General features: G+C 55.8%; 1 protein-coding gene across 2 annotated transcripts; it reads right to left on the bottom strand.

The window, feature by feature from the left end:
- Positions 1-30: 30 nt before the first annotated feature.
- On the bottom strand, positions 31-23695 carry ARSG (arylsulfatase G). 2 transcript variants are annotated; one of them, XM_030962274.1, is made up of 11 exons: positions 22945-23695; positions 22459-22646; positions 21647-21694; positions 21456-21567; positions 20964-21104; positions 18258-18448; positions 17160-17240; positions 12085-12193; positions 6614-6734; positions 1129-1219; positions 31-451 (listed from the first exon to the last, which is right to left on the bottom strand). In XM_030962274.1, exons 1-11 carry the CDS (start codon positions 23145-23147, stop codon positions 132-134), a joined length of 1605 nt encoding a protein of 534 aa, XP_030818134.1. In that variant the 5' UTR covers positions 23148-23695; the 3' UTR covers positions 31-131. The 2 variants fall into 2 exon arrangements, with proteins under 2 accessions (XP_030818134.1, XP_030818135.1); XM_030962275.1 differs by having other exon boundaries at positions 20964-21101.
- Between the last annotated feature and the right edge of the window lie 1501 nt (positions 23696-25196).

Below are 25196 nucleotides of genomic sequence, written 5' to 3'. Positions count from 1 at the left end.
CCCAAACCCACACCCAGCTCACCTCCCTCTTCCCAGCACGGAGCAAAGGGAACCACAGCCTCCATCCCACCTCCAGCCTGCAATTCACAGACACCACCCTTGGGAAAGGAGCAGCCTGAGCAATTATTGGCTTAAAGACAAAGCCAGGGTGTTCTGCTTTCCACGTGGGGATCCCGCGTGGCTCCGTGGCACCGGCAGCCCACGTGCTGCACGTTGCAGCAGGGAATTGCAGCTGGATCCTGGGAATAATCTGCAACTGAGACATTGTCTGCTGCAATGTCCTGCAGGGCTTGGGCATAAGCCCTGCTGATGGCAGGCAGCACTGCCTGGTACTCCCTGGAGGCCACATCCAGAGGCTCCTGCTCCTGGATGTCACGGTCCAGGTTGAAAATGAGGGGTGGGTGGTGCTGCTGTGCCGGCCCAGTGCTGCCATCACAGGCCAAGGCCCCTCCTGGGAAGGAAATGGGAGAAAAACCCTGGAGTCACAGAGGTCCAGGGATCACCTCTGTACTCCTCACCCACCACCCAGGATGGCCCATTCCCACCCCATCCCAGCTCTTATTCCTGAGACCAACCCTGTCGCAGACATCTTTTCATGAAAAATCCTTTCCTTAGGATTTTTTCCTCCTGAGAAGCTGAGAGGCCTCAGGAACAAAATGTAAACAATGATTATCTGCTGCTGTGGAATGCAACAGGTGGATCTGTGATTGGTCTCATGTGGTTGTTTCTAATTAATGGCCAGTCACAGTCAGCTGGCTTGAACACAGGGCCTGAGCCACAAACCTTTGTTATCATTCTTTCCTTTCTATTCTTAGCTTAGCCAGCCTTCTGATGAAACCTTTTTTTCTATTCTTTTAGTATAGTTTTAATGTAACATATATCATAAAATAATAAATCAAGCCTTCTGAATCATGGAGTCAGATCCTCATCTCTTCCCTCACCTCAGACCCCTGTGAACACGGTCACACAACCCCAGGCTGCAGCACCACCCTGCAGACACAGCTCGGCAATCCTTGGGTCTGCTCTTGGCTGAATTAACCTGAGCTGGTTTTCACCTGCATCTGCAGGGATCTGAGAATTCCAGAAGCCTCTTCCTAGACTTTAGACCCTCTGGTAGGGATGCAGTACCTGTGGTGTAGAAGGCCTTGTACTGGGCCAGCCGCAGCGCCTCGATCTCGCCCACCTTCCCTGCTGCGCCGCTGTTGGGGTGCAGCAGAACCTGCAGGAAGGACAGGACAGTTCCTGTCAGCCCAAGGCAGGGAAAACCTGCCCCATGAAATCCACTCCCTCCCCACAGGAGCCACATCCCCCCCCTGAACACATTCACAGCCATCATTCAGGCCCTGGGCTCTGAGCAACAGCAGAGCTGTGAGTGCTGAAGCTGCTTTGCCTTCTCCTGATTCTGTCTCAGCAAGAAAATGAGTAAATAATTCTGAATTTAGCCAACACTGAACCCACCACATTAATTCGTGCATTGGCTGGGAAATCTCAGATTGGTGAACAAAAACCACTACATGAAATCGGTGTTTCTGCTCAGTTTCAAGCTGAAACCGCCACAGTGGGATGATGGCAGAAGGGCCCCAGGAAACACCAACACCTCCCTTGGACTTTCCTGGCCCTGCAGGACCCTCTGAATTTACCTCCCAGTTCTGTGGCAAGAAAGGGATCACAAAGGCTCTGGGGCTTTCAGCAGAGCAGGGCAGATTATCATAAAATCACAGACTGGTTTGGGTTGGAAAGGACCCCAAAGCCCATCCAGTGCCACCCCTGCCATGGGCAGGGACACCTTCCACTGTCCTGGGCTGCTCCAAGCTCCATCCAACCTGGCCTTGGACACTTCCAGGGATGGGGCAGCCACAGCTTCTTGGGATAACCAGTGCCAGGGCCTTCCCACCCTTAAAATTAAGAATTTCTTCCTAACATCCAATCTAAATCTCCCATCTTTTACTCTAAAACCATTTCCCTTGTCCCACCACTATATTCCTGAATAATATTTGGGAACCAGGGTGGTCTCAGCGCCTCGCTGGGTGCTCACAGCTCAGCCAGCAGTGGGGACATCCAAGGGAGCTGAGCCCCAGGCTGGAGCCAGCAGCCAGCCACGAGCTGAGGGTGAGCTCATGGAGCAGAGGGGAAGGTGAGGTGCTGGAACATCCCTCCCACATCCCTCCCGTCCGTCTGACTCACCCCGCTGTGCGAGGGCTCCCTTCCCTGACAACAGCCAGGAACGGGGTGAGCAGCGAGGAGAGGAGGGAGGGGTGGCTCAAATCTCTCTCCCTTTTGGTATTTAGGACACTTGATCCGCACAGGAGGGCTGCTCTGGCACTGGGGAGTGAGGAGACAAGTGAGCTGGACACTCCAGCAGCTCCTCTCTCTGATAACATCTGCCGCGGAGCCAGCGCCTTCGCTGAGGGATGAGTCACTTGAGGTTTCCTCCCTGGGATTTGAGTTTAAAAAGTGATTCAAGAAATTTCCACTGTGCTAAAAAATTAGAAACATCTGCTGGAGTTGTAGGCAGCTGCAGTGCCAAGTTTAGTAACAGCACTCACAGCTGATGAGTGCAGCAGTGCCTGAGCAGGTGCCCGGCACGGAGCCCTGCCCCTCAGCGAGCATTCCAGGCACCCTGGGCACCCCGGGCACCCCGAGGTGTCCATCCTACACTGCCTGGCACAGGGAATTCCTGTCCATCCCACCCTGCCTGGCACAGAGCATTCCAGGCACCCTGGGCACCCCAAAATGTCCATCCCACACTGGCTGGCACAGAGAATTCCAGGCACTCAGAGATGTTCATCCCATGTTGTCTAAAAGAGAGCACCAATGGGCACCCCTAGATATCCATCCCACACTGCCTGGCAGAGCATTCCAGGCACCCTGGGCACCCTGAGATGTCCATCTCACACTGCCTGGCACAGGGAATTCCAGGCACCCCAAAATCTCCATCCACACTGGCTGGCACAGAGAATCCCAGGCACACCAAGATGCCCATCCACACTGCCTGGCAGAGCATTCCAGGCACCCCAGGCACCCAGAGGTGTCCATCCACTCTGCCTGGTCTGGATGTAGCCACTATCTCACATGGGACTGGTTGGAAGCTCATGCAAGAAACGCCAGGATTCAGGGCAGGCAGGGGGTGATCTCCAAATGCTCTCACTTTCTTTTATTGCTCTCAGTTGTAAGGTAAATTATTTGTTATAAAATCATCTTTTGTAATTTGGTTGGATCTTTTTGTGTTTTTGGGGAAATGTAAGAAGGGTGTGAAGTGGAGGAGGTGGTGCAGAGTGAGCCTGGTGCAAGGAGGAAGCTCTGCTGCAGAGTGTCCTTCTGCTGACACTCCTTGGGCAGGATAAAAGAGCTCCAAAGCAGGAATCAGCAAATATTCAAGGCCCTGTGAAGCCAAGGGACCAGGAACTGAACCAATTAATCTGTCTCCAGCCTCAGAGCTTTGCCTGCACCTTTAACAGCACAGCTGGGATGCTGCCAAGGGCACTCAAATCTCCCTTCCTACAAACAACCACGTTCCTAAACCTCTTAAAATCCCACACTTAGAAAATCTGTTATAATTTACTGCATAATTAAGGAGCTTGTTTTGATTCAAGAAACATTCCCAGACCTGGAACACTTCCATTAATCCATGGCTATTATTTTAATAAATAAAAAATAGAGAAGCAGGGGTGGGGGGGAAGCCTTTTCTCTCCTGAAAATTCATTGCTTGAACTTGGTGCTCTGGGCTATTCACATTGAGCTGATGGACAGAGGGATTTACAGCCCCTGGTACCCTCGGTGCTCCTTGGAGGATGTGGTTTATTTTTCCTGCCAACAGCCCTTGCTCTCAGCAGGACCTTGGTGTCACCCCAGCCCCATTCCTGCCTGTGCCAGCAGCAAGCACAGGCTGGGACACTGGGACAGCCCACACTGGGAGCTCCAGCCACCCCAATTAGGAAAGTGTGGAAATTGGGCATTGGAGTGAGCAAGGAGCTGCTTTCAGGAGGATTTGTGTCAAGGGAAACCCTGCACGGGGTCACTGCCGGCCGCTCACGGGCAGGGGCTGGGACACGAGGAGCCAGGAGGGGAGAGAGGGAGGGAGGGGGACAGGAGGGGGACACGGCTGCTCCCCCCACCCCACGGGGCTGGGGGGCCTTCCAAGGGCAGCCCACCCCATGGCAGGGTGATCCCACCCATTGGGGGGAGTCCCACACAGGAATGAATGGCTGCACCCCGACACCCAGCAAACCACTGCTCCCAGCAAACCATCATTCCCAAAAAAAACCACTATCAGCAAACCATCATTCCCAAAAAAAACCACTATCAGCAAACCATCATTCCCAAAAAAACACCACTATCAGCAAACCATCATTCCCAGTAAACCATTGCTCCCAACAAACCATTACTCCCAGGAAAGCCTCATTCCCAGCAAACCATCAATACCAGCAAACCATTGCTCCCAGGAAAGGCTCATTCCCAGTAAACCATTGCTCCCAGCAAATCATCATTCCCCAAAACACACCACTATCAGCAAACCATTGCTCCCAGCAAACCATTGCTCCCAGGATAACCTCATTCCCAGTAAACCATCATTCCCAAAGAACCACCACTATCAGCAAGCCATCATTCCCAAAAACCCACCAGTATCAGCAAGCCATCATTCCCAAAAAAAAACCACCATTCCCAGCAAACCATTGCTCCCAACAAACCATTTCTCCCAGGAAAACCTCATTCCCAGGAAAGGCTCATTCATTCCCAGCAAACCACTGCTCCCAGAAAAGCCTCATTCCCAGTAAACCATTGCTCCCAGGAAAGGCTCATGCCCAGCAAACCATTGCTCCCAGTAAACCATTGCTCCCAGGAAAGCCTCATTCCCAGTAAACCATTGCTCCCAGCAAACCATTGCTCCCAGCAGTCCCAGTGCCCTGCTCCCAGCAGGGTTAATCTGAGGAGCAGAGCAGAGCAGAGCGTGCTGGCCACATCCCATCCCCTTCCCTGCTCCATCTCCCAGTTCAGCAGAGGGTTCCATAAATACAAAGCAAATACCAAACCCCTGATGGACACCGGAACAAATCCAGGATCCCGCTGGGAGCTGGCTCACAGTGCTTGCAGAGGGTGTACTTTAAAAGCAAAATCAGGATTTACCCACGGGACTGCTATTAAAGCCACTTTTCTTTTCTTTTTCTTTTTTTTTTTTGGGTCTGCAAAAATCCCGTGAACTCCGAGACAAACACGTGGTCACCCTGCTTGTCCTGCAAACTGTGGTTTTTGGGGTGAAAGGAGCTGTGGGATATGGGGTAGTTCCCAGTGGAACACTTTTTGTGTTTGTTTGTGTTTGATCTGTTTGATCAAGAACACAGGTTTGCTGTGTCTTGATGTGGTGCAATAAATAAAAGGGCATACGCAGGTCTGGAGCCCTGGGAGCTGCCCTTGCCCACCCTGATGCTCCTTTTGGGGTCAGACAGGTCAGACAGGTGCCGTGCTGGGCACTGCAGGCTGCCACAAGCCTGAGCACCCCAGCTGGTGTCCCTGGGTCCTTTTTTGTCTAGGGGCATTATTAGTTGTTTTGCAACTAGGTAAATAAATCATAGTTGGAGGGTTGAGAGTCGGTTAGTAATTCATCAATTATTAATTGTTAGCAATTATTAATTATTATTAATAATTACTTATTAGTAATTCATCAGTTGTCTAGGGATGGTAGTAGGAGAACTGGGAATGTTATTGAGATGAGGATTAGTGGGATTCCTAGGAGGGATGGACTTGAAAATTGGTCAAAGAAGCTTAAGTTCATGGTCAGGTTCAGGGGGTAGTGCTTGGAGCGATGGGTGGTTTGCTAGAGGGTGGATTCATTGATACGAATGACAGGATTGTGTGGGAATTGTCTGGTCACAGACACAGCTCTGAGGCACAGGAAGGTGCCAAGCTGCAGGCACAGGCATTTCCACCTCTGATCCCAGGTTTGTGAACAAAGCACAAAACAATCCTCATGAACCCAAAGCCCTTTTGGGCCAGTGAGTGTCTCTGCATGGCTGATCCAATTCCAGCATCCCATGGGAGATGCTCCACCCAGGGGAGGAGCCAAGCATTCCTACCTGGATCCAATCTGAGCTTTGGGACACCCAGCAGCCTTTGCCCCCTGCATTGCCCGAGGAGCAGCTTTCTGCTGCCCTGCATTGCCAGAGGGAGCCCAGGCCCATCTGCAGCAGCCCTGGAGCTGCAGAGGAAAACTCCCCCCTTGTGCAGGATCCCTGCTGCAGCAGCAGCACAGCTGGCACTGCAGGAGGGCTGAGCCCCCATGGGATGGGGCTGTGCCACCCCCTGACACACAGGGGGGCAGGGCATGGTCTCACTCTGGCATGGTTTGTTTTCTTTTTTTTTTTGTACTATTTCATTTGTATTTTTAATTTCCTTAATAAAGAACTGTTACTCCTGCTCCCATATCTTTGCCTGAGAGCTCCTTAATTTCAAAATTATAATAATTTGGAGGGAGGGGTTTTGCATTTTCCATTTCAAGGAAGTGGAAATTTCCATTTCTGCCTTCCTCAGCAGGAACCTGGCTGTTCAAACCAAGGCACCACTTACCTGTTTTACCTGCTGTCAGGAGGGGATGACACCAGGGGTGTCTCTGCCTTACCTTGTGCCCCACATCCGACCAGCCAAAGAGAACTGGGGACACATCCAAGCCATCAAAGCGCCTGTTTGGGGGCAGTGCTGCCCCAGCCAGGGCCACCAGCGTGGGGAAGATGTCCAGGATGCTGGGGAAAGAGGGGACAGCCATGAGAGCGAGGAGTGAGCATCCCTGGAGGCTCCCCCAACCTCACCTGCGCCCCACATCCCTCCCAAGAGAGCTCCCAACAGCTGAAAAGGCTGAACCCAGCTCTGGCCCTGGCTTCACAGCCCTGCCACCCCCAGATTCAGCCAGGATGTGCCTCTCCCTGGGGCAGGGGCAGGGGGGAGCAGGGCACTGAAGCCCTGGGCAGTAGGAAAGCAGCAGCAGATCAGTCACCCTCTGCAGAAAGTGCCATCCAGGGGTTTCCAGGCCAGTGCCAGCAGCTCCTGGTGCCCAGGAAATGCACAGTGGCTGTTTCAGGGCACAGCAGGAGCTGCCAGGATGGAACAGCCTCATCAGCCTCCCCTGTGCCAGCCCCAGCCTGGCACAGCCACAGTCCTTCCCAGGGCAGAGGGACACAGGGAAGGTGACCCAAAGTCCCTCTGGCTCCCCGGGGATGCAGAGAGGGGCAGTCCCAGCTTTGTCACCTGCTGCCTGTGCCCTGGGACAGGACTGTCCCCACCTGGCACATCCTGAGGTGTGAGGAGCAGCATGGGTGGGATGGGGATCACCCAGCCCTTCACAGCCTGGGCACAGACTCCCCTCTTCTGGCCACGTGTCCCAGAGGGGTCCAGACTCCCAGTGGGATGGGAATGTCCTGCTCACAGCCCCATGTCCAATCCTCACCCTCCACATCCTGTGGGACACAACTTTCTGTCCCCCCAGTGCCACCAACAGCACCTGTCCCTCACAGATGCAGTCACAGGGTGACCCCAGACCTCTAAAAGGAGCCACCCACACCAGGGTGGGACAGTGGCCAAGTGACACATCCCAGCTGTGTCCTGGGGGACGAGGCTGTGACAGTGACAGCTGGCACTGCTGCCAGGGCTCAACCCAACACCTCTGGCTACAAAAGCCCATGCCAGCAGCTCAGGGGGCTTGGCTGGGGCAAGGAAATTGCTACAGGAGGCAAAAGCAGCAGGAATTGGGGTCACCAGGGTGCTGCCACTGTGGCCTTGCCACCGTGGTCCTGCCACCACCACGCTCCTGCCCCTGGGTCTCTCCTGCGCCGAGTGTGGTGGCAGCTGAGTGAGCAGAGAGAGGGAAGAGCCCTGGGATCCCCAGCCCCTGCTCTCCCACTGAAGGAGTTTTCATTCAGCTGCTAAGAGACAGAGAGAACAAATAAGAACAAACACTGCTGGGAGCAGGGAGGCGCCCAGAAAACGCTGGCTCTGCCCTGCAGCCCCTGCAGGCACCTTGCTGAGGGCACAGCAGGAACCCCAGAGCAGCAGCACCACCTGGGCAGCCTGGCCCTGGTGCCAGGGGTGCCCAGCACCCGCAGCTCCCAGCTCAATGCTGGATGTGGATGGTCCCAGGCAGCCCTGCCCCAGTGGATGGGACCTCTGGAAAGCAAAGCTGGGCTGGGAGGGCAACATGACTGAGGGCAGAGGTGCTCCCCAGCCATGGGCAGGTGTAACCCATGGAAAAAAGCACGAAAAATAGGATTTTGGTCAAAGTTGGCATCAAAGCAAAGGCACCAGCAGGCACATCCTGGCATCTGCACTTGAGGGAAAGAGAAAGCCACGCTGCCAACCCTGTCCTGGCAAGAGAGGTTTGGCACATAAAACCACTCCAGCATCCTGCTGCCACCTGAACACCATGGAAAAGGGCCTGGCAGTGCCCAGGGACAGCAGCTCCTGCCTGTGGGACAATGGGCATCCTGATCCCCCTGGGCAGGAGGGGCTGGGAGCGCTGCCCTGCTGTGGTGGGATTGACATGGTGGGATTGACATGGTGGGATTGGCATGGTGGGATTGACATGGTGCTGGGCGCCCTGGGGCACCATGGGGCACAGAACCCCCCGCCCTCCCCCCCTGCTGGTGGCCCCCCGCACCTCCCCTGCCCCACCATGTGCTGGGCACCCCGGGCACCATGGGGCACAGAACCCTGCCCTGCCGTGGTGCTGGGCACCCCGGGCACTATGGGCACAGACCCCTGCCCTGCCGTGGTGCTGGGCACCCCGGGCACCATGGGGCACAGATCCCTGCCCTGCCTGGCCTGCAGCAGCTCTGCCCTCACCCCCCAGCCCAGCCCAGCCCAGCCCCACACTGCCAGCACAGCCAGGATGGTGCAATCTCCTCCCTCAGCACCCTCCTGACCTACTTCTTCCCTGCCCTACTTCGGGTTGGGGCAGGGAAGGGCAGGAGCGCAGTGGGTGGCTCTGACCATAATTAACCATAATTAAGAAGAGCAGACGAGGCAGTTTTGAGGCAGTTTTGTGCAGAGCCCAGCGTGCAGGTGCTGGTCTGGGGTGAGGCATCAGCGTTCCTGTGCTGGCTGCAGCTCCCTGGCCCCAGGGCACGCTCACCCTCGCTCACCCCTGCGCTCACAGGTCCTGAGCAGGCTCTGAGCCCCAGCCAGGTGTTTCCATAACCCCAGGGGAGGAGGAGATCCCTGCAGATGGGAGAGGCCCTGCCCTGCCCAGCCCTGGCTCTTCCCGGGGATCCCTCTGTGTGCTCAGGGCTCCCAGCCCCTCCTGCTTCATTCCCTCCCCATCACCTGGGGGGGTTCAATGTCCCTGTGGGGCTGTCCCCGAGGGGACAGGGGCACAGAGAAAAGCCACCAGTCCTGTGAGCACCTCCGTGTCCCTCTGTGTCCCTCCACACTCCCTGTCCCACCTCAGGCCAGGGCTGGTGACACTTTCCTGAGCATGACCCATCACTCACACCCCCAGGCTGGTCCTGTGCTGCTCCCAAAGAGGGGGTGCCCCTTCCTGATGCCAGAGCACCCCCTGCACAGCTGGGCACGGTGGCAGTGCCAGAGCATCCCCTGCGCAGCTGGCATGGCCCCGTGGCAGTGCCAGCCTCTGCTCGGGGGGGACAAAATGTGACTCCTGTGACTCCCACAGAGCCGCTCCCCGAGTACCTGGAGCGCTGCACCTGCCTCTGCTGCATTTCCCGATCCCCAGCTGTCCAACCTGCCAGGCTGGAGCTGGGAAACGCAGGAGATAAGATCTTGGAGGAGATAATCAGAATTCCTGGGCTTGGAGGCAGGGCCAGGGGGATGGGACGGGCACTGATCCTGCTCATGCTGCCCCAGCTGCCCGAGGGGGTGGCAGCTCTGCCCCACGGCCCGGGGATGTGGAGGGGAGGCCACAGCTCTGCCCCACGGCCCGGGGATGTGGGGAGGCCACAGCTCTGCCCCACGGCCCGGGGATGTGGAGATGCCCAAGCCCGGGATGTGGAGGCCTCTGCCCCACGGCCCGGGGATGTGGAGGGGACCACGGCCCTGGCCAGTCACGCCGGGGGGAACTGCGGGGGGGTGGAGGCCAGCACAGGGTGCTACGTGCTCCCCATCCCCTCCACCAGCCACCAGTGACTCAGTTATGGCTCAGACCTTCCCCTGCCTGCAAACACGCAGAGCTGCCCTGGGGCTGTGGAACGAGTGAGTGTCTCCTGCTCATCTCAGGGACCTGGGAAAGAGCCAGCACTGCCCCAGGGCCCACCAGTCAGGACCTGCTCCCAGCAGCTGGGACATTCTTTCCCAAGAGCCAGCAACCCCTCAGCCCCAGCACCCTGTGTGCCTCAAGGACGAACAGGGACAGGGCATCCCAATTCCCAGTGACCCCCAAACCCTCCCAGTGTGACCCCAGCCCCATGGGGACCCATCAGGGATGAATGGGGACAGGATATCCCAATTCCCAGTAACCCCTCAGCCCCACCACCCTGTGTGCATCAAGGGGATGGGGACAGGACACCCCAACATCCAATAACCCCTCAGCCTGACCCCCAGCACCATGGGGACCCATCAGGGATGCACAGGGACAGGACATCCCAATGCCCAGCAACTCCTCCCAGCCTCAGCACCCTGTGTGCCTCAAGGATGAAAGGGGGCAGAACATCCCAATGCCCAGTGACCCCAAAACCCCTCCAGCCAGACCCCAGCACCATGGGGACCCATCAGGGATGAACAGGGACAGGGTATCCCAGTTCCCAGTAACCCCAAACCCTCCCAGCCTGACCCAGCACCGTGGGGATCCATCAGGGATGAAAGAGGACAGGTCATCCCAATGCCCACTAAGCCCAAACCTTCTCAGCCTTACTCCCAGCATCATGAGGATCCATCAGGGATGAAAGGGGGCAGAACATCCCAATGCCCAGTGACCCCAAAACCCCCTCAGCCTGACCCCAGCACCGTGGGGACCCATCAGGGACGCACAGGGACATTCCCCCTGCCCTGCCCCAGCCTGTGCCCCACACCTGCTGCCCAGGAGGGCTGTAAGGGTGGGTGCAGCTGGCACATGAAGGGCTGCAGGTGCTGCAGGGAGAGGGGCAGTGCAGACCCTCCCCTTGCCCTCCTGCAGGGACTCCTCTCCTCACAACCACTCCCTCCTCCACACAAAGCCATTCACAGACCGCAGAGCTGCCCCCTGCTCCGTGCTGGGCAGGGAGAACATCATCATTTGTTAATTATCCAGCAGCACACGGAGCCCGGTGGTGGCTGCGAGCCCCAGCCCTCCAGCCTCACAAAAAGCCCTTTCAGCTCCTCTCAGCTGAAGCATTCAGTCTTGGAGAGGACAAAAGTACAGCCTGGCACAAGGCAGGGGACAACCAGAGCAGGCAGCTGCTGCCAAAATCCAGGTGATGGCCTGGGTGGCAGCGTGGGGATGGGGGGGTCCCTCCTTTCGGGTACCTGTTGATATTCGCTGCTCTGAGATGTGCAGGATGTCTCTGCTTCAGTCTGCGCAACTGAAGAACGAGTTTGGACTTTTCACTTTTCGGTCTTGAGGTTGTTTATTAATTCTTATCTATAAAATTTTCTTTCTGCCCAGCCGAGATCTGCTCAGCAGGGCAGCTACGAGCACTTTGGCTGCTTCTGAGGCGATATCGTATTTTATACTACAAACTACGTATATCATATTTACTCTTAATTCCCAATACCTATCACCTCTGTTAGACAGTGCACTTCTACTCTAAACCAATCCCCAAGTGCCAACATCACAGCAGCAAATGGAGAACAAGAAGAAGAAGAAGAACTAGACACACCCTGATTCCTCCATCTTGTCCCCAAAACCCCCATACCAAAAATCCCAAAACCTACATTTTCACCCTCTGAATATCTTATTATTACACCATTCAAACCTGTGTGACTTTCACGTCCTCATACAAAGCTGGTAACTTGCTCCAAGGGTCAAAATCAAATCCCCAGGTGTTCTGGGCAGCGTGCCAGGGTCTCTGAGCCCCCGGCAGGGTTCTCGGCAACTCTGGACATCCAAAGGGATGTGCTGAGTTCCCACACCTCCAAATGGGGCCACCCCAATCCCAGAGGGGCTCTTACCTGAGGAGAGCCTGGCTCGTCCTGCTGGCAGGGACATGGCCAGGCCAGTACACCAGGGCTGGCACCCTGTGCCCTCCTTCCCAGGTTGTTTGCTTGGCTGAGCTCCCACCTGCAGGAGAACAGGGCAGTGCTCAGCATCCTGCTGATGCTGGAAAAACTCCTGAGGCCGGAGTTCCCCATGGAAAGGGACAGTTCAGAGGCAGAGATGGGGTGAATTACCCCAAAGGAGAATTTGGGGTGTGAATTACCCCAAAGGAGGTGGTTTCACTGGGCCAGGCAAGGGAGAAGGACTGCAGGAGCTGTTCAAAGGGGAAGGGAAAAGAAAGGGGTCTCAGCTGGGCACTGGGTTGTGCTTCTCTGCTCCAGTGAGTGATGAGAAATGCAGCAGCTGCCAGAGCCATTGCATTTCCATCCCCTTCTGATGCCAGGTGAGAGAATGGAGCAGGCAGGAGATGGAGGAAATTATTCCAGGGGCTCCTGTCCCCTGCAGGGCTCAGCCCCAACAGCTCCCCCTCCCCTGGCTGCTGGAAACCTCATTAAAAATGCCATCCTGCTAATAACCCTCCTGCCAATTAATGAACTGATCCATCCTCTCCCTGACAGCACCCAAAGCACTCAGCCCTGCCCTTGGGTTTGAGATGCTGCCCAGTCCCTTCCTCCACCTGCAGTGCTGAGTACTAAAATCGGGGTGCTGAGCACCAAAATCAGGGTGCTGAGTACTAAAATCGGGGTGCTGAGAACCAAAATTGGGGTTCTGAGCACCAAAATTGGGGTGCTGAGCACAGAAACCGGGGTGCTGAGCACCAAAATTGGGGTCCTGAGCACTAAAATTGGGGTGCTGAGCACCAAAATCGGGGGACTGAGCACAAAAATTGGGGTGCTGAGCACCAAAATTGGGGTGCTGAGCCCCAAAATTTGGGTTCTGAGCCCCAAAATCGGGGTTCTGAGCACTAGAATTGGGGTGCTAAGCACCAAATTTGGGGTTCTGAGCACTAAAATCGGGGTTCTGAGCACCAAAATTGGGGTGCTGAGCACAGAAACCGGGGTGCTGAGCACTAAAATCGGGGTGCTGAGTGCCAAAATCGGGGTGCTGAGCCCCAAAATGAGAGCCCCAAGCATCAAAAGGGCTGGAAGGGGATTGGAGAGCCTCAGCCTTGGCTGCAGCCCAAAGGGCCCCAGGCAGCTGGAGAGGCAAGGGGTGGGAATGGGGCAAAGAGAAAATCCCGAGGCGATTCACCGAGCGAACTTCCCAGGAGCAGCCTTTGTGTGCTGCCTTTCAGCGTGCACATGGCAACGGCGCTCACCCCGAGCCATTTCCTGGGGGCACGGCCAAGAGAGCCCCTGGGATGTCCCCTCGGCTGTCCCCTGGGCTGTCCCCTGAGCTATCCCCAGCCCTGCTGGCCTCCCCAGTCCCTGCCCCATGCTGATCCACGCCCCCAGGCAATGCTGCCCTGCCCACAAGGACACCAATGGCACAGGTGCCACAAGGACCAGCCCAAGGAAAAGTTGCTGACCCTGGCACGGACTGAGCACACTCCCAAATTCCCCACCCAAAGTTTTGGCGTTTCCCCCAGACACCCCAGGAAACCACAGCAATTAATATCAAGCCCCATCTCTGCACATAAATGAAAGAACTCATGCTCCTGGATGCGTTTGCAGGGTTTTTCCAGGCATGGTCAGGGGGCTCTGGAAGGACATCAGACGGATATTTCCTGACCAAGCCACCCCAGCACCTCTGGTCAGGTCAGAGCAGCCTGGGATGAGGTCACATTAACACTTTGGGAAGTAAACAGGGCTGAAACACCCAAACCCAAGCAGGGAATTTTCTCCAGAGTGGGGATGATGCAGCCCTGCTGCTGTGGGGACTTTCCAGGCTTTCCAGGAAAGCTGAACTGTGCATTCCCGTGGCGGGATGAAAACTTTGGTCCCACCACACACACAGCAGGTCCTCAGCACAGGGACACCAGCTCTGGAACTTCCCCAACCTGCCTCAAAACATGCCCAGCATCACATCCCCTAAATGTTTTTCTCTCTCCCAGTATCCCTCCCCTTGCTGGACTTTTGACCCCAAGGTGGGAGAGGAATTTTTGGGGGCTGTGGGAAGCACAGAGAAAGGGGCAGCACACACGGATCTCCTGCTCTCTCCCATCTCCAGTGACCACCTGAAATCAGTGGAAAATACCCCTGGAATTTAGGGCTGGACCCTAAAACAAAAGATGGAGCTACAGGAAGCATATAGAAACATGCAGAAACATAGACACATGTAGAAACATAGAAACATGTAGAAACATGTTGGAAATGTATAGAAACATGTTAGAAACATATAAAAACCTGTAGAAACATATGAAAACCTTTGGAAACATATAGAAATGTGTAGAAACATATAGAAACATGTAGAAACATGCAGAACCATGTTGGAAATGTATAGAAACATGTTGGAAACATATAAACATGTAGAAACATATAGGAACATGTAGAAACATATAGAAACTGGTTAGAAACACATAGAAACATGCTAGATACATGTAGAAACTTGTAGAAATATATAGAAACATGCAGAAACATATAAAAACGTGGAACATATAGAAACATGTTAGAAACATACAGAAACATGCAGAAACATAAAAACCTACATAAAAACCATGTAGAAACATAGAGAAACATGCTGGAAATATATAGAAACATGTTGGAAATGTATAGAAACATGCTAGAAACACATAAACATGTAGAAACATATAAACATGTAGAAACATATAGAAACGTGTTAGAAACATGTTAGAAACATATAGAAACATGTAGTAACATGTTGGAAATGTAGAGAAACATGTTAGAAACATGTAGAAACATGTAGAAACATATAAACTTGTAGAAACATATAGAAACATGTTAGAAACATATAGAAACATGTAGTAACATATTGGAAACTTATAGAAACATGTTAGAAACATGTAGAAACATGTAGTAGCATGCAGAAACATGCTGGAAATGTATAGAATCATGTTGGAAATGTATAGAAACATGTTAGAAACATGTAGAAACATGTAGAAACATATAAACATGTAGGAACATATAGAAACATGTTAGAAACATATAGAAACATGTAGTAACATATTGGAAACTTATAGAAACATGTAGAAACATGTAGTAGCATGCAGAAACATGCTGGAAATTTATAGAATCATGCTGGAAATGTATAGAATCATGTTGGAAATTTATAGAAACATGTTAGAAACATACAGAAACGTAGTAACATGTTGGAAATGTATAGAAACATGTAGAAACATGTAGTAACATGCAGAAACATGCTGGAAATGTATAGAATCATGCTGGAAATGTATAGAATCATGCTGGAAATGTATAGAAACATGTTGGAAATTTATAGAAACATGTTAGGAAAATACAGAAAAGTAGGAACATGTGGGAATGTATAGGAACTTACAGGAACATAGAAACAAATAGAAACATATAGAGACATATGGAAACATATGGAAACACATGAAAACATAGAAATAAATAGGTTTGGTTGGTTTTCTGGCTTTTTGGGGTTTTTTAGCCAGGGAGCAGCCTGTCTTGCCTGCCCTCCCACCCCTCAGGGGCTTTTCCCTGCCCAGGAACAATCCCCTGGGTTGGGAGGGCTGAGCATCCCAGCCTGGCATCCCTGGGCAGTGCCAGCCCAGCCTGGCATCCCTGGGCAGTGCCAGCCCAGCCTGGCATCCCCAGGCCAGCTCTGCAAACATCCTGCAGCCACCAGCACAGGGATTTCCAACCCACCCTGGCCCCGGGGTGTTTGCAGCCAGCTCGGAGCGCTCTGCCAGCCCCATGCAGATACTTGCATGTACATACCCAGCAAAAACTGACAGTAAGGTTAGGACTGAGTCTTTTGTCCTTGGGTGTGTTTGGCAGCCACCTTGACATCTTCAGTGTCATGCTTTTTATAAGCTACAAGAACGTAAAATTTGGTGGGTGATTGGTTGATGATTTATCATCACGGTTTGTATTTTTGTTTGGGTTTTTTTTTGGGGGTAAGTTCTGGGGTTAATTCTGTGTTTGTTTGGGGGTGGTTGTGGAGTGATGATGACAGTTGGTTATTGTTTTTGATACTAGGAAATACAGAGGAAGGTTAATTGAAAGTATTGATGACAAGTGATTTGGATAATGGAGGGATATATGGTTTAATTATTTGACAAAAAAAAAAAAAAGGATGCGTAAAATGGAATTTAAATACTAGTTCCTCCCTCCCTGCCAGGGGCTCTGCAGGGCACAGGGGCGGGAAGGGGCCGTGGTTTGAGTTCTGCTCGTCCTGTTCTGCACCATCTGCTCGGGCTTGTGACCGGGGGTTGCTCAAGAGCAACAACCCGGGGCCGGCAGCGGGGTTTGTTTACTAGAAAATTGAGGTTACGATTCCATCCCCGGGGCCAGGAGAAGGAAGGGCTCTGGGAATGGGACTGAGCCAGAGCTGTTTGCCCAGGGAATGGCCACGGCGGCGTGGCCAGGGTGTCAGGAAGAGGAGGAGGATGAGCCTCAGTGCTGACCCCGGGACTGGCACGTTAACTCCGCGTAATACAAGCAGAAGTGGGAAACGCCTGACTCATGGATGTTTCTGGCTGCCCCGGCCGAAATAAACCCACCAAGCAGATGGCTTGGCCGGAAAAGGAGGAAAGAGTGAAAAAAAAAAACAAACCCAAACAAAACAAAATAAAAACCCAACAAAACGGTGGAGAGAAAGAAAAGCAAAGTCCCGGGGTGTGGGGAGGGTGGTGGGTGCTCTGCTCTGGGGGCTGTGAGACCCTGATGGGGCGGATAGCAACATCCCATCTCCAAACCAGCACAGTCACCCCAAGCTCCGGGGTAATGGGGACCCAAACTTACCCCCCCCACAGCAGTTTTGGGGGAAATTTGACTGTTTGAAAGAAAAAAATTAGCGCTGGGGTGTGTTCAAGCCCAGGGCAGCAGCCAGGGAGAGGCTGGGGTTGATGGAATGCTGCCCGTGTCCCCTCGGTGGGCAATGAGGGCTTTGTGGAGCAGCCCCCCCTGTGCCCCCCGGGAACTGGGACCCCCCCACGCTGCCAGGTTACCTCTCTGCCTCTGCCAGGCACCCACGAATGGCCCTAGGCGTCCTGCCAGCTCACACTTCTGTGTCCAGGGGCCATTGTCACCTGCAAGAGAAAGAAATGTCCCCATGAGGGACACCAGGACCACAGGGGACACCCAGAGTGATGGGGTAGGCAAGGACAAGTGACCCTTCCATCCCTCTCTGCCACCCCTGTGATGCCTCCCCAGCGAGCAGGAGCAGCTGGTTGATGGGTTTTGGTTTTTAGCAGTTTGTTTGCAGGGTTGATGGGTTTTGGTTTTTAGCAGTTTGTTTGCAGGGGCTGGAGGGCAGCCAGGGCAGGGCAGGGGGGGCTCGGTGCCGCCAGCTCCGGGTGTTAATGAGCGGCCGAGCGGTTCCTGTCATCAGGAGCAAGACATCCTCATTAGGGAGGCTGCTCGGCGACACAGAGCGGATTTGGGCTTCTTAACGAACGAGGATTTGTGCCTTAATTAGTCACGGCCCCCAGCCGGAGTGTCAGCGGGGCCCCGCGGCAGGGTGGGCACCATGGCAGGGTGGGCACCATGGCAGGGTGGGCACGGCAGCCTGGGACCCCCACCCAGCCCCGCGGTGGGACCACTCCCCACCCACCGAGCAGTGGGAGCACCGAGGGCGGGGGACACCGAGGGCAGGGGACACCGAGGGCAGGGGACATTGAGAGCAGGGGACATTGAGAGCAGGGGACATCGAGGGAAGGGGACGAGGGCAGGGCACACTAAGGACGGGGGACATGGAGGACAGGGGACATCAAGGCAGGGGACACCAAGGGCAGGGGACACCGAGGGTAGGGGACATCAAAGCAGGGGATATTGAGGGCAGAGGACACCGAGGGCAGGGGGACACCAAGGACAGGGGACATCAAAGCAGGGGACACCGAGGGCAGGGGACACCGAGGGCAGGGGACAAGCACAGATCCTGCCCCCACCTCCAGGTGCAGCCCCCAGTGTCACCCCCCTTTGGCACAACACAGGAGCAGCGAGTGAGATCACAACTGTTTCCATCATTCTTTCCTCTGCCTCTCTCACTGCTCCCCTCCCGGACAGAGAACCCCACACCCCCCCGCCCTGCAGCGTCCCTGCAGTACCTGTGAACCAGAGCAGCGTGCTGCCCCTGCCCAGGCTGTCAGCCGCCTCCTTCACCCGTCCCACCAGCGCATCCATCTCCCCCAGGGAGGCTCCGTAGACGCCCCTGCCCGGGGCGGGGGGCAGCGGGGGCACCAGCGGGACGTGCATATGGGCCAGAGCCAGGTACAGGAAGAAGGGCTGTCCTTTGGCACTGCACAGGGGACAGACAGACAGTGTTCAGCCTCCAGGAGGTCACTGGGGTGGTGGCACTGCTGAGCCTGGGGACACAAACCCTTCCACTCCTGCCTCTGGAAAACCACCCCACGTACATCACCCAGCTCCGGGCACCCCTCTCCTTACAGGGAGGAAGCTTGGCTGAGCTGAGCCATTTCTCCCCTGCTGCTGCTTAAACCTCTCCCCACCGTGCCCCTGCTGTCAACCGTGCCCCCATTTGGGGTGGATTTGTCCCTTCCTCCATCTCCAAACTTTCCACACTGCTGCACCCACACACGTCCCTCCCCTCTCTCCGAGGGCCCATTTTGGCCCTTTTTCCCCCTCCCCAGCAGGTGCCCAGCCTGGTGGTGCTGCGGGCAGAGGATGTGGCACAGCAGGGCACGCACACAGCCCAGCACAGCCCGGGCAGCGCCACCAGCCCTGCAGCACATTCACCACCCTGCACTGCCCTGCACCAGCACAGGACACGTCCTGTTTGCTTGTTTACAGCTATATTTATCTGCTCCAACGAGCCTGCTCTTCCTCAGGGAGCTCGGAGGGGAAGGGTGGGATGGCCAGCGCTGAGGAGGGGCCGGATCCCGGGGCCGTGTCCCGGCCGTGCACGCGCCCGGCCCCATCTCTGCCTCCTGCCAGCTCTGCGGCCCTGCCCAGTGCGTGTCTGCGCTTCCTTCCTCTGCCCGGCACCCACCTGGCCTGGAAAATGAGTAAAAAACCCCATCCTGCCCAGAGCTGCTGGGGGCTGGAGCCCCATGAAGGGTTTTCTCAAAACCCCCGCTCCGGCTTTCCTCAAAAACGATATTTTAAAAACACCACGACCCTTTTAGGGGACACCAGAAGAGCCTCAGTGCCTCCTCCAGCAGGAAGCCAAGCCATGGATACCCCAAATCTGAGCCATGGGGCAGCATCTATCTCCCCTGGCATCTCCCTTGGCATCTCCCCTGGCACCCTGCCTGTCCCTGCAGGACGTGGGGGTCAGGAGAGCTCATGTGCCCCTTGCAAACGGCCGCTGTGAGACCTCTTCCCAAAGGATGCCAGAGCCCCTGGAGCAGGGAAAGCTGCTTCCCCTGGCCCCAGCATCCAGATGGACTCGTGGCAGTGATGCCCGGCTGAACATCCCTCTCGTTTGCCACACAGACACCTCGGAATTGTCCTGAAGATCAGGCGAACGTTTAATCAATAACTGAAGACAGCAGTCCCTGACTTTTGCTCCCACGCTGGCTTGTGCTGAGCAGTGCCACGTCTCACTGTCACACATTGCTCAACCTTGACTGGTGAAAAAAACACCGAGATGGCAAATCCGGTGTTCTTTTGTTGCCCTGTAATGAGTGAGTCAGGCAGGGGAAAACTGGAATAAGCCATCAAAGGGAAGGGAAGAAAAGGCAGGCACCTGCCTAATCCTGTTCTCCATGAACACAGATAACCCCAGCACACTTCTGGGAGTTTAAAGGTTTTTCCTATTAACCCGGAGCTTACACACTGGGTTTCACAGCCACAGAGAGCCCTGGCAGTCCAGAGGGGTGGGGGTTTGGCAGGAGAAGGGGCTGGTGCTGCCCCACAGCCCAGAGCCTGGGTATCCTCAGCATCCCAAACGTGGCCAAGCCACCCCATGGCCAACCCTTGGTATCCAAAGGGACAAACCACATGTTTTATGCAACAAAACAGCGCCCAGGTTTATAAAGAGCCATTTGCCCATGGGCTGCTCCCTGCCCAGCCCTTCTTTCACCTGTGTTACACAAACCTTACCCCAGGACCCGCCTTCCCCGGGCCTGCGTTATCCCGGGATGCAGGCAGGGATGGGCTCGGGCAGGGCTGCCCGGCAGCGCTTCCTCTCCTCGCTCTGCAGGGAGGCATTTTGCAAAGTCACAGCTCGTAATCCGCCAATAATGGGGATTAAAATTACACAAGCCGTCAGCAGGGCTCGGGGGCCTCGTTCGGAGGAGCCACTTTGCTCCTCAGGGACAAACAGAGCCGGGCACTGTGCTCTGAGCCTGGGGGAGGCAGATCCTGAAGCCCAGCGATCTCTGGGTGCTTTATCCCCAAAATGGATCCAATCTCACACACGGGGCGTGTTCAAACACCTCTGGGTGCTGTTCTGGTCCCACCCTGACACCACTCAGCGCCTGTTGACAGCCCCTGCCAGCACTTCACCCCCATGGAGGCACCTCCACCACCCCATTGCCACCCCATCCACAGGATGCAGGGATGGACAGACCTTGGTGCACATTCCCCCCGGGAGGGAGGCACAGCCCCACTCAAAGGCTTTGACTTTGCCCCAAAACGATGGTTTTAAAAACACGCAACCCTTTAGAGGACACCAGAAGAGCCTCAGTGCCTCCTCCAGCAGGAAGCCAAGCCATGGACACCCCAAATCTGAACCATGGGGCAACACCCATCTCCCCTGGCACTGCACCAGGGTGATGCAGAGGAGCCCTGCAGTGACCCAGGAGCTGTCCTAGCTAAGGGGACAGACAGGGGACAGTGGGTGGCCTCACCTGGCCCTCTGGATGAACCTCTCTGCCTCCTCTGCGTAGCGCCTGGCCAGGCTGCCGAGCTCCACGGGCTGCTGGACGATGGTGACGTTCTCCAAGAGAGGCAGGGCAACCTCTGTGTAACAGTCCTTCCTCGCCACCCTGCTGGGAAAAGCCACCCCAGGCTTGTCACAGAGCAGGCACAGAGCCTGGCTGATCTCCTGCCTTCCAGAAAGCCAAGGGAGGCAGGGAGAACAAGGGGAGTGGTGCCAATGTCCCCATGGCACGGGGGGAAAGGGGGTGCACAGAGCATGAGGGGAGGTGACCACAGGCCAGGGCAGTGCTAAGGGCTGGGGGCACTGCTGCAGACACAGCCCAGGGCAGGGGACACTGCTGCAGACACAGCCCAGGGCTGGGGACACTGCTGCAGACACAGCCCAGGGCAGGAGACACTGCTGCAGACACAGCCCAGGGCAGGGGACACTGCTGCAGACACCCAGCTCCCCGTGCCCGTACCTGGCAGCGGTGCTGTGCTGTGGGCAGGGCGGGCAGGGGGGCAGGTTGTAGCCAGGCGTGTCTGTGCAGCCCATGTCGTGGCTGTAGGGGATCCCAAAGTAGTAGTCGAAGCCTGAGAGGAAAGTGAGAGGGTCAGCAGGGTCCAGGTGGCCACAGGGCCCTCAGCCCATCCCCTCTGGCACAGCCCTTACCACGGGAGTTGGGGTGATGGTGGCCGTGGTGTCCCAGGTGCCATTTGCCTGCATGGAAGCCACAGAACATCATTTCAGAGGTGGCACAGCCACCAGCAGCCCTCACCCACAAGGTGCCCGCAGCGCTGGGGGCTTTAATCAACCTACAAAAAAGGTTCCTTGTTTGTGCTGGCTGCCGTTCCAGAATGCCATCTATTTTTGCAGAAAACCCAGCAAAAAATGCATAAGGTATCTCATGGCTGTGCAAAGCGAGTGTTTCCAGCCTTAAAAGGCTCTTTCATGTGTTTGTGTTCTGAGCAGACAGCTCCCTCAGCCCTCCCTAAACCCAGCTTCATCCCCTGACCTCCAGCACGCGCTTGCTCCCACCAAACACGCTGATCCAAGAGGGAAAACTGCAAAAACTGGGGGGGAGTAGAGAAACAGAGGGAATGTCTGCCAGCACAACAGCAGGAGCTGCAGATGCAAAGGGTTTGTGCAGGCTGAGGGGGACCCACAGTGACAGGAGGGTGCCCAAAGCCACCGGGCCAGCAGCACTGCCCGTGGTGCGGGATGCAGGATGGCAGAGCCAATCCTGTTTGCTAAGGAACACCCAGCACATTCCTCAGGAGATAAAGCAATGAGAGATTAAATGGAGAAGTCTGGATTTCCGGCAGCACCCTTGAAAAGGAAGATTTTAAGCTTGGCATTGCAAAATGCAGGGGGGATGTGTGAAATCTCTCTCACGTGATCCTTTAGATTTCCCTTTCACTGCCAGCATTGCAGCCAAGCACCCCTGGCACCTCCCCAGCTGCCCCTGGCACTCTGGGCATTACCTATGGCCCCTGTGCTGTAGCCAGCCTCCCTCAGGACCTCGGCCAGGGTGGTCTCGTTGCGGGGGAGGCCCCCAAGAGAGGAGATGGCGAAGTTGTGGGTGACCCCGTTGCGCAGCCCCAGGCGCCCCGTGAGCAGCGAGGCGCGGGACGGGGAGCACGTGGAGGCAGCTGAGTGGAAATCCACAAACCTGCAAAATGAAAAACCCTTCAACTCATGACATCCTGTGTGCCCTGCCCCTCCCTGCTCCCCTGGACACTCCCCCTTTTGCTCTGTGGATGAGGGTGAGGAGTGGCAGATGAAGGCTCCAGCAGGGATGGATGGAGCTGCACCCCAATACGCCAGGCTCTGGCTGCCCTCCCCATGCACCCAAACCCACACCAACAAAAATCCCTCACCTGCCAGTCCCACAGGGCTGAATCCCCTGTGCTGCAGGACAGAGCAACCAGGGGTGCAGGGTGAGGGCAGGGAAGGGGCACAGACATTACCTTGTTCCTTCAGCAGCCAACTGATCCAAATGCGGGGTCTCCTTCGTCTCTGCCCAGTTGGCGCCCAGATCCCCCCAGCCCACATCATCAGCCAGGATGATGATGAAGTTGGGCTGCCTGCTCACCACACAGGGAGCCCAGAGCCCCACCAGCACCAGGGTGGGCACCAGCACTGCCCACGGGGACAGGGGTGGGGTCCCCATGGTGCCACACGTCCCCTCCTGCCCGCGTTGCAGCACCGTCGGTCTTCCCCAAACTGCCCCTGCTGTGTCCCTGCGGATGCAGCTGAGCTTTCCAGGGGCTCTGTCCCTTCCTCAGCTGGTCTGTGGGGCTGGAGCAGGGCTGGGGTCTGGGTTTGGAGCAGGGCTGGGGTCTGGGTTTGCTCCCTTGGCTGCCGACTGAGCTGCGACACCTCCTCCGCCTTTCACACCCAGGCACAGCCGATATTCCCGAAACCGGCGCCAGCAAAGGTGTTATTCTTAGAAGTCAAAAAACACCCTTTGAAGTCACTGTCACCCTATTTATATCTTTCCTTCCTTCCTGGTAAATATCTAATTAGACACCAAACCAAAGCGGTATTTTCCCCTCCAGGAGCGGGTTCGATCCGCAGCAGCTCCTCTCAGCTCCTCTCCCCTCGCCGCAGCCCGAGCGATGTTTGTGTCCAAAACTGGCTCCTTCCCTGCAGGCTGAGCCCCTCAGCCTTGGGTGGAGAAGAAACTGCTGGGGCTCTGTCAGCCCATCCTTCACCTGGTTACAGCATCCCCTGTGCAAGGGAAAGAAAATAGTCAGGACAGGGGAGTGCTCCTGCACCCCAGCCCAGGGCAGAGCAGCTTCTGCAGAGACCAGGGCAGGGCAGGTTCTCAGACACCAAGGCTTTGCCTTTGAAGTTGTTCTGCTGCCTGGTTCACAATGGCTCAACTGGAAAGGATGGGAATGCAGAGTGCCCCTTCCCTGCACCCGCTGCTCAGACTGGGATGGTTTCCTGTGCTCCTGCCATCCCCTTCTCCATCCATTCTGCAGCCCGTCCGTGCGCTCCTGCCGCCCCGCCCGCCATCCCCTTTACATTCTGTCCTGCATCCCCTTGGCGCCCGCCGCCACCCAGCTCCTGCCATCCCCTGTTCCTACCATCCCCTGCTCCTGCCATCCCATGTTCCTGCCATGCCCTGCTCCTGCCATGCCCCGCTCCTGCCATCCCCTGCTCCCTCCTGCTTACCAAGGGCTTTCTCCCGAGTGCTGCAGCCCCACAAAGGGTTCATACAGGGCCCTGCCTTCGTTTGTGACAACTGGCAGGTGTCTGAAGCTCGTTGTCTGAATTTAGTTCTCGCTCCCTCTGCCCCACAGCTGCCAGAGCAGGAGCACAGCCCGGCTGCTGGAGGGAGCTGCCCCAGCGGTGAGGAGGCAGGAATCCAGATCCAGAAGGCAAAAACCCCCAGGAACAGCCAGGATTAAGCACATCCAGCTGCTTAGGGCAGGATTTGGCCTCCAGAGATGGAAAGGTTGAAGGACAAAGCCTCCAAGGAGCGATGGCAGAGAGGGAGCTGTGGCAGAGCTCCATGGAGCAGATGGAGATATGGAATACAATGTCTTGAACACGAAGTTATGGCCAAAGGGGGATGGAGCTGCAGAGATCTGCCAAAATCCTGCTGGGTCCTGCACCAGGAGCTCTGCACTGGCTGTGGGGATCTGGGCTGGGCTGGGATGGCCAGGACCAGCTGTCCCCAGAGGTACCAGGAACGTGGCAGGAGGGACGCAGCTCCCATGGGATGGCCAAGCAGTTCAACACCCATTAACACAGAGAGGGAGAGTAGAGAAGACAATACTGGGAATCAGAAGAGAAGAACAGGACAGGAGGAGGCAGGAGAGGGAATAGGATGAGCCCTATCTGTAGGCCAAGTGGTTTGTAGCTTGCAAAGGGAATTATTCCCAGGTTTTGCTGTTCACATCTTTAAAAGCTTTGGGCTGTCACTTGGATCAGCAGCTCCTGGGCTGTCAGCAGAGCATTGCAGTGATCAGAGATGTGGCTCCATTCATAATTCATAGCCCAGAGTGTTAATTTCTGGAGGCTGGAGGCTCTCAGTACATCAGCTAATGGGGCTGAGCTGTGGGAGGGGGCTCAGCTCTGGGAAAGGCTGCTCAGCCCTGCCCCAACAAAGCCACAAGCTCAGGTCCTGTTCTGCACCCTCTGCATCCCCGCAGCTCCAACAATCCAGATCAGGTCTCTGGACATGTTTGATGGCAGCTAAGTTGCCTTT

This window comes from Camarhynchus parvulus, chromosome 18, assembly GCF_901933205.1.
Source record: "Camarhynchus parvulus chromosome 18, STF_HiC, whole genome shotgun sequence".
Classification (NCBI taxonomy): Eukaryota; Metazoa; Chordata; class Aves; order Passeriformes; family Thraupidae; genus Camarhynchus; species Camarhynchus parvulus.
This window is presented reverse-complemented; position numbering and strand designations above follow the sequence as displayed.

Excerpts from the sequence above, each read along its gene's own strand:
- ARSG (XM_030962274.1), bottom strand. The coding sequence starts at position 23,147 with ATGGGGACCCCACCCCTGTCCCCGTGGGCAGTGCTGGTGCCCACCCTG. Across the intron at positions 12,194-17,159 it reads TGCCTGGCAGAGGCAGAGAG|GTGGGAGCTCAGCCAAGCAA; the intron begins GTAACCTGGCAG and ends GTTCTCCTGCAG. Across the intron at positions 6,735-12,084 it reads ACGAGCCAGGCTCTCCTCAG|CATCCTGGACATCTTCCCCA; the intron begins GTAAGAGCCCCT and ends CTCTTTCCCCAG.